The sequence below is a fragment of the Daphnia magna genome, unplaced genomic scaffold (assembly GCF_020631705.1).
Source record: "Daphnia magna isolate NIES unplaced genomic scaffold, ASM2063170v1.1 Dm_contigs216, whole genome shotgun sequence".
Lineage (NCBI taxonomy): Eukaryota > Metazoa > Arthropoda > Branchiopoda > Diplostraca > Daphniidae > Daphnia > Daphnia magna.
Window position 1 is genome coordinate 94227 of NW_025533183.1, and position 9171 is coordinate 103397.

At 38.5% G+C, this 9171-nt stretch overlaps 1 protein-coding gene and 2 long non-coding RNA genes across 3 annotated transcripts; 2 read left to right on the forward strand and 1 right to left on the reverse strand.

Annotated features, from left to right (window-relative positions):
• The first annotated feature begins 190 nt into the window (after positions 1 to 190).
• On the forward strand, positions 191 to 1507 carry LOC123467720. The gene is made up of 2 exons (XR_006641845.1): positions 191 to 481; positions 542 to 1507. It is a non-coding gene; the product is annotated as an uncharacterized LOC123467720 (long non-coding RNA).
• A 94-nt stretch (positions 1508 to 1601) lies between these two features.
• Positions 1602 to 2586, forward strand: LOC123467716. Its single transcript, XR_006641840.1, has 3 exons — positions 1602 to 2014; positions 2120 to 2235; positions 2309 to 2586. It is a non-coding gene; the product is annotated as an uncharacterized LOC123467716 (long non-coding RNA).
• A 1132-nt stretch (positions 2587 to 3718) lies between these two features.
• LOC123467705 (claspin-like) lies at positions 3719 to 6096 on the reverse strand. The gene is made up of 5 exons (XM_045167522.1): positions 5109 to 6096; positions 4889 to 5051; positions 4061 to 4826; positions 3825 to 3986; positions 3719 to 3748 (listed from the first exon to the last, which is right to left on the reverse strand). The coding sequence occupies exons 3-4, from the start codon at positions 4722 to 4724 to the stop codon at positions 3976 to 3978; spliced, it is 675 nt and encodes a 224-aa protein (XP_045023457.1). The 5' UTR covers positions 4725 to 4826; positions 4889 to 5051; positions 5109 to 6096; the 3' UTR covers positions 3719 to 3748; positions 3825 to 3975.
• Between the last annotated feature and the right edge of the window lie 3075 nt (positions 6097 to 9171).

Consider the following 9171-nt stretch of genomic DNA (forward strand, 5'->3'; position numbering starts at 1 on the left):
CCCGAGCAGTTCAACTTTTCTATCTCTGTGATTTCGGTAGTTCCAGAGTGCACAGTCGAATATTGTGTGTTGTGCTTCTCGTTTTCAACAACAAGAATTGTGGATTTTTTCATTCTCGAGCTAAATTAAATTTGTGTAAATGATTGGCAACATGTAACTCTTGAATTTGCGAGAAAGTCCTTTCTTTTGAACCGCCATTTAATCAGTACTACCTGTTTCACCTGAAACTTACAGGATGCCGTCGGCTCCAGCTCATAATTATGAGGCAGATAGCATTTCAAAAATCTCATGAATCGTTAGGTCGTCGTAGTGTTTTGTATGACTATAAATTTACGTAAGCTGAAATTCAACATCCTTGATGACTTGATTTTGTGCGCCAGATCCCATACTACGCCAAATCATCTCACCTGCATTCCAGCAAGTGAAAAGCTTTGTTCTTGAGCTTTGTTCTTGATGCTTTGACCAGTTTCGACATGAACGGGTTGGTAGCAAATTATACCCTGACCTATTATTAAATCTTTATCGACCATATCACCAACAGCAGACTGGTTAAGACAAGAGTTTCACGATCCTGCTCGTTCCTGCGTTGGGTAAACTTGTTATGCAAAAATGATCCACCAGGGTCGTTTCCAATCGCCTATGACCCTGTCTGAGAGAACCTTGAAATCGAAATTCCCCGCATTGCTGGGAACAGACCAATATCAAAGACTGCTATTTACCTGTCAACAGTTTCATTCTATACTGAACAGATGCATGCATGTGCGTGAATAAATATTCGGGTAAAGATTAAATAACGATCATTGTTACACATTATTTATCCTTGAATTGTTATTCACGCACATGCAGGCTTTATTTAAATGAGCTATATCTAAGAATGAATAAAAAAGTGGGATCATCGGTCAAATTATCGGCCACAGGCCAGCCATAGCCATAGGCATAGGTAATCCGTTCATTCACCTAGCTTCCTCCATTAAGGGGTACAGCGTTCGAATCGCAATCGTGCAGCAATCTAGCCAAGGTGATTCAGACTACATATGGAACCCTACACAGTCTTGAAGCCCTTTTCGACCTGGAATTAGCGTCAGACAATGGTCCGATCCAGGTCCTGATAAACTAGCCACCACCACGACTCCACGACGACCTTATACCATTCGCACATTTCTGCACCTATGGTATTCCACAGTATATGTTATTTGATGGTTATATTGATCCTTACGATAGTCTTGAAGCCATTTTCGACCTGGAATTAGCGTCAGACAATCTCCAAATGGTCCGACAACGTCCATCACCATATAGCCACCATTTATCATATACTGTGGTATCCCACAGTAACGGTGCTAGCGAACCAACACCGTTACTATACTTGGAATGTTTTATCAAGTCTTTTATACTGTTAAATAGATGTTGGAAAACAGCTACTGTCCGTTTTGGCATCTGTTGGACCTTTATGTTGGATTTGGTAAATGAGATAGACTAAATTGACGAAAATAAAAAATGAACAATTTTCTTTCCTTATCGAATTATTTATTTAATAGGATTGAGTATATTTTAAAAAGAATATTATTCATGAAAAATGGCAAAATATAGGATTCGTATGATGTAAATCACCGTTCCTGAATGGAATGCTAAAAGCCTGGAATTTTCTGCCGCTAGGTGGCAGATGGATAGCTCATTCAGTTGTATCTAATTTTCAACCAACATGGTCTCCACGTACGTACGGAGAGGTCCGTACCAGAAAACGGCACCATTTCCAGGGTTTTTATTGGCTCAGTGGGATGGTCACGTGACCATCCTTTCAAGCCACGCAGTGGTGGATAGGCCCCGAAATTTCAGCAGCCGCCGTCGCATTTGAATCGGCAATTGTTTTTTTTTCCTCGTTTGTTGTCATTTTCGTTTTTAATGGCGGCCTGCTGTCATTTAAAATGAATAAATATATTACTTTTAGAAAAGGGCCGACCTCTCGTGAAGAGAACGATGGAATTTATAGATTCGGCTGGGAAACTTGTCGAGAAAGGTATAATTATATTCTTATATCATCATGTTCATCATGATCTCATATTCATATATTATGTTTCCCTCGTACAAAACGTGTTTTAAATACTCTTTTTTACTTTTTCAGCTTTTTTGCTTTTTTAGATAAACTGACACGAGAGTTTGGTACCTTCTCAAACAGGCATAATTTCAATCTAATTAATTGTATCTGAGATTTTTTTACCAGATTTTTTTACTAACAGGGTTTGTACAACTTCAATCTGGATAAAAGTAGATTGAATTCTAATAGATTGAACTCCTTCTATATTTACTGCAGGAGCCCTCACTTTTTGCCGTAGCAAAACTGTTGGCAACTGGTCTTGTAAATCTGAACAGGGTAGAAGTTCTTTAGCATCCTGTAACAAATCACCTGCTGGAAGTCATCATCCACACCCATACTGCCCTCTTCGCTTTATTGTTTTCGATGAGTGACAAAACAGAGAAAAAAGAATCCGAACACGGATTTCATCAACGATGCAATTTCTGATAAATCTTTTTCACGACGTGGTCCGGCTAGCGACGTGCACGGGACCTATTTAGTTCGTATAATGTAATGCAAAAATGTTTTATGCACTAGAAAAATTGATTGATGTGTACAAACAATACGTGTATACAGCTCATAAATTAAAACTTACCCGTAAAATAGAAAAGTAATAAAAAAAAAATAAAAACTGCGGAATTGTTGTAAAACTTGCAGCATGATGTTTTCGGATCTGGAATCAAGGTATTTAAAGGTTCTGTGTACGATTATTGGATGTGTGGGGTGGATGTGTAAGGGATACATGTTATAAGATAGCCGCTGTATCTCGGGCATAGCATACCCATATCGGTCGCCGAATCGAATCGATACACAACGTATCTGCCCCACACAGTCAACACTGTCGTTGACACTTTTGAAAGGTACGACTAAATTATTTTTTTATTAAGTAGATATGGAGAAACTAACTAATTGAACTAAATGTTAAATTAGTTTTGCACTTAGAGGCATTTTAGCTTTCTTGGCTGGTGCTGGATTTTGCTTGGATGAATCGCATTTAGAACTCTGAAAAAAATAAAAATAAATACCATCGGAAGCAAAAGAACACAACAGATTAAGTTTTGGTATTACATCTTGTTTATGTTTCCTATTTTGCTCGGCGACTGGCCTCTCCGGAGTAATGGATGCAAATACAAAATTGGAACCGACCCTTGGTGCCTGAACAGGTAACACGGATTTCATCAACGATGCAATTTCTGATAAATCTTTTTCACGACGTGGTCCGGCTAGCGACGTGCACGGGACCTATTTAGTTCGTATAATGTAATGCAAAAATTTTTTATGCACTAGAAAAATTGATTGATGTGTACAAACAATACGTGTATACAGCTCATAAATTAAAACTTACCCGTAAAATAGAAAAGTAATAAAAAAAAAATAAAAACTGCGGAATTGTTGTAAAACTTGCAGCATGATGTTTTCGGATCTGGAATCAAGGTATTTAAAGGTTCTGTGTACGATTATTGGATCGGAAGCAAAAGAACACAACAGATTAAGTTTTGGTATTACATCTTGTTTATGTTTCCTATTTTGCTCGGCGACTGGCCTCTCCGGAGTAATGGATGCAAATACAAAATTGGAACCGACCCTTGGTGCCTGAACAGGTAACACGGATTTCATCAACGATGCAATTTCTGATAAATCTTTTTCACTTCTGCGTAAAAAAGATCCGCATCTCACCTATAAAATGAAAAGTAGGAAAGTATATAAGCGCTGATCTCTACAATGTGTTAAGCACTTTGTAAAAGTAACCTACAGTGGTCACAATGTTCGCCTTAGAATGCGTTGACTGCTTGGCGTTGGCAGTAGCAGCGGAGGAATCGCCTTCTGTAATTTGATTAATGGTTTTGGAAGCAGTGTTGATTTTCACCATTTTAGTTTGCCGGCTCATAACCAATGGCACTTCTTTATTCGTTTCCTGTACACCAAATGTTTGGCGGCAAAAATGGTTGTTTAGTAAACTGAAAACATTTTACGTCGTTGGACGATCACCTGTTGCGACTTTTGGATTTCTGTGTACGATTATTGGATGAATTTTTCTCCATGTGAGATCATCCTGTTCTTCAGCAGCTTCATCTTCTTCATCTTCTTGATTTTTTGGACGGGCACCGTCTCCCTCAGTATTTTCACCATCAGCCTGTTTCCACCGAAATTGTCTTTGCCTTCCACCGCCATCAGAATGCAAATCTCCATCTTCGAGAAAAAGCTCTTGAAAAAGTCGAACTTCACGCTGGTCTTGATCAAGCATTGTCTTCATATGGGCTCTTCCAACTTGCTCACGAACTTCGTTTTCATCAATATCCTCCTTATCGCCTTCCTCCTCCTCCCAGTCATCCATTTCGTCTTCTCGTTCGTCACCGCTGCCAACTTCGGAACCGGACAGTTCAGCCTCGTCTTCAAAAAACTCAGTCAGACCTCTAAATTCTCGTTCCTCTTCATGCATTCCCTCTTCTTCGACAAACGAATGGTTTTCATCGATAGTTTCATCTTCGTCATCTGACAGACAAACACGGGCCCTTTTTTTCACCTTTGACAGTGATTTTTCTCCATCCTCTAAAAAAGAAGGCACAGTTCCAGGTTCATCAGCGTCATTTTCAGAAACGAATTTTGGGAGAGCACTACTGGAGCCATCTTCCTCGTCATCCTCATCAGCCATTGGAATTATTCTTGCGAACGGCTTAACTTCTTCATCAGATTCGTCATCTGCATTTTCAGTCAAACTACTTATTTGCGTGTCTCTTCCAGAAAGTCAGTGAATCTACATGGTAAAATAAGTTAGCTAAGCATACAACGAAAAAACAAATCTTCGACACAACTTACCAGGGAATTTTCCCGAGCAGAGGGCCAATAGTTCTTCGACGTTTGAGGTTTCATTGTTTTGTGTGCACTTCAACTTAGGAATAATATCTTCTTCTTCTTCAGCACTATCACTCACGTCCAGGTTTGGAGTGAGATCCTCAAGTGAACTAGAACATCCGATTCCCTGAAACATTAAAATTGCATTACAAAATGAAATTAACGCGCCAATTAAGATATTTACTTTCAAACTAGGCTTCACATCCGATCTTAGGGTAGATGTACTTTGATCTAAACACGAATCCAGCTTTTTTGCAGCTACTTCAAAGTTGAGCGGAGGTTCAAAACCATTACTTTGATCGTCAGACTGGTTAGATGTTTGTACTGCTGATTTACTTTTGACTTCATCATTTTCTTCGTAACCAAGAGAATCTTCTTGGTCTTGATCTTCGGGATCTTGGTCACTGTCTTCAGTCTCTTCCTCAACAAATGTAATTTTCTTCTTTTTCCCTTTTTTAGTGCGCTCAAAGTCGTACTGCCAAGAATCTGGGCAGGGAACTGCAGCGTAACGGTCTGCCTATCCGGTATTTGCTGAATAGTCCATTCATCTTCTACACTACTTCTATGCACATCACAATTACTTAGCGATGGGTTATCTTGAGGTTCAACCGCTACAATCTCTGACCATACGATACTTTCAAGCGTTTCTTCCAGCGAAGTGGGTTGGTTGGTGACTACGGTGAAGACCGGATCTTTATGTCTGGAGATTTCCGGTTCAACAATGGTTTCAGTAACATTGGTGCTTGAATTCAGAATAGCCATTTTTGATCCACAATGAGTTTTACTTTTGTTGCTATACATCTTATGACTGTTTGAGAATTTTTCTGGAAGCTTTTCTTCATACTGGAAGGGATCTTCATTGGAGCTTGAAATATTGGGTTCTCGTAAAATTAGTTCTCCACTATTTACTACACGAACATCGGCAGAAGTTGCAAAGGGAGATTTATCCTCTGAAATGTTTGTGGGATCTTTAGTAGTTTTTGGTTCACTTGCAATGGCTTCTTCAAATATTATTTCCCCTTCTGCCTCACTACTTCCATTTCTTCCACAGTCTACTGAATTCTGTAGATCATCAGGCACGAAAATATCAAATTCTTTTAGAATACTTAAAATTCTGTCTTTGCTTTTGACTGAACACAGCAGCTTCCCAGAATAGATGTACTCAAGAACACAAAACACGAATTCAGATTTATCAGAAATTGCATCGTTGATGAAATCCGTGTTACCTGTTCAGGCACCAAGGGTCGGTTCCAATTTTGTATTTGCATCCATTACTCCGGAGAGGCCAGTCGCCGAGCAAAATAGGAAACATAAACAAGATGTAATACCAAAACTTAATCTGTTGTGTTCTTTTGCTTCCGATGGTATTTATTTTTATTTTTTTCAGAGTTCTAAATGCGATTCATCCAAGCAAAATCCAGCACCAGCCAAGAAAGCTAAAATGCCTCTAAGTGCAAAACTAATTTAACATTTAGTTCAATTAGTTAGTTTCTCCATATCTACTTAATAAAAAAATAATTTAGTCGTACCTTTCAAAAGTGTCAACGACAGTGTTGACTGTGTGGGGCAGATACGTTGTGTATCGATTCGATTCGGCGACCGATATGGGTATGCTATGCCCGAGATACAGCGGCTATCTTATAACATGTATCCCTTACACATCCACCCCACACATCCAATAATCGTACACAGAACCTTTAAATACCTTGATTCCAGATCCGAAAACATCATGCTGCAAGTTTTACAACAATTCCGCAGTTTTTATTTTTTTTTATTACTTTTCTATTTTACGGGTAAGTTTTAATTTATGAGCTGTATACACGTATTGTTTGTACACATCAATCAATTTTTCTAGTGCATAAAAAATTTTTGCATTACATTATACGAACTAAATAGGTCCCGTGCACGTCGCTAGCCGGACCACGTCGTGAAAAAGATTTATCAGAAATTGCATCGTTGATGAAATCCGTGTTACCTGTTCAGGCACCAAGGGTCGGTTCCAATTTTGTATTTGCATCCATTACTCCGGAGAGGCCAGTCGCCGAGCAAAATAGGAAACATAAACAAGATGTAATACCAAAACTTAATCTGTTGTGTTCTTTTGCTTCCGATGGTATTTATTTTTATTTTTTTCAGAGTTCTAAATGCGATTCATCCAAGCAAAATCCAGCACCAGCCAAGAAAGCTAAAATGCCTCTAAGTGCAAAACTAATTTAACATTTAGTTCAATTAGTTAGTTTCTCCATATCTACTTAATAAAAAAATAATTTAGTCGTACCTTTCAAAAGTGTCAACGACAGTGTTGACTGTGTGGGGCAGATACGTTGTGTATCGATTCGATTCGGCGACCGATATGGGTATGCTATGCCCGAGATACAGCGGCTATCTTATAACATGTATCCCTTACACATCCACCCCACACATCCAATAATCGTACACAGAACCTTTAAATACCTTGATTCCAGATCCGAAAACATCATGCTGCAAGTTTTACAACAATTCCGCAGTTTTTATTTTTTTTTATTACTTTTCTATTTTACGGGTAAGTTTTAATTTATGAGCTGTATACACGTATTGTTTGTACACATCAATCAATTTTTCTAGTGCATAAAACATTTTTGCATTACATTATACGAACTAAATAGGTCCCGTGCACGTCGCTAGCCGGACCACGTCGTGAAAAAGATTTATCAGAAATTGCATCGTTGATGAAATCCGTGTTACCTGTTCAGGCACCAAGGGTCGGTTCCAATTTTGTATTTGCATCCATTACTCCGGAGAGGCCAGTCGCCGAGCAAAATAGGAAACATAAACAAGATGTAATACCAAAACTTAATCTGTTGTGTTCTTTTGCTTCCGATGGTATTTATTTTTATTTTTTTCAGAGTTCTAAATGCGATTCATCCAAGCAAAATCCAGCACCAGCCAAGAAAGCTAAAATGCCTCTAAGTGCAAAACTAATTTAACATTTAGTTCAATTAGTTAGTTTCTCCATATCTACTTAATAAAAAATAATTTAGTTTTCGTACCTTTCAAAAGTGTCAACGACAGTGTTGACTGTGTGGGGCAGATACGTTGTGTATCGATTCGATTCGGCGACCGATATGGGTATGCTATGCCCGAGATACAGCGGCTATCTTATAACATGTATCCCTTACACATCCACCCCACACATCCAATAATCGTACACAGAACCTTTAAATACCTTGATTCCAGATCCGAAAACATCATGCTGCAAGTTTTACAACAATTCCGCAGTTTTTATTTTTTTTTATTACTTTTCTATTTTACGGGTAAGTTTTAATTTATGAGCTGTATACACGTATTGTTTGTACACATCAATCAATTTTTCTAGTGCATAAAACATTTTTGCATTACATTATACGAACTAAATAGGTCCCGTGCACGTCGCTAGCCGGACCACGTCGTGAAAAAGATTTATCAGAAATTGCATCGTTGATGAAATCCGTGTTACCTGTTCAGGCACCAAGGGTCGGTTCCAATTTTGTATTTGCATCCATTACTCCGGAGAGGCCAGTCGCCGAGCAAAATAGGAAACATAAACAAGATGTAATACCAAAACTTAATCTGTTGTGTTCTTTTGCTTCCGATGGTATTTATTTTTATTTTTTTCAGAGTTCTAAATGCGATTCATCCAAGCAAAATCCAGCACCAGCCAAGAAAGCTAAAATGCCTCTAAGTGCAAAACTAATTTAACATTTAGTTCAATTAGTTAGTTTCTCCATATCTACTTAATAAAAAAATAATTTAGTCGTACCTTTCAAAAGTGTCAACGACAGTGTTGACTGTGTGGGGCAGATACGTTGTGTATCGATTCGATTCGGCGACCGATATGGGTATGCTATGCCCGAGATACAGCGGCTATCTTATAACATGTATCCCTTACACATCCACCCCACACATCCAATAATCGTACACAGAACCTTTAAATACCTTGATTCCAGATCCGAAAACATCATGCTGCAAGTTTTACAACAATTCCGCAGTTTTTATTTTTTTTTATTACTTTTCTATTTTACGGGTAAGTTTTAATTTATGAGCTGTATACACGTATTGTTTGTACACATCAATCAATTTTTCTAGTGCATAAAACATTTTTGCATTACATTATACGAACTAAATAGGTCCCGTGCACGTCGCTAGCCGGACCACGTCGTGAAAAAGATTTATCAGAAATTGCATCGTTGATGAAATCCGTGTTACCTGTTCAGGCACCAAGGGTCGGT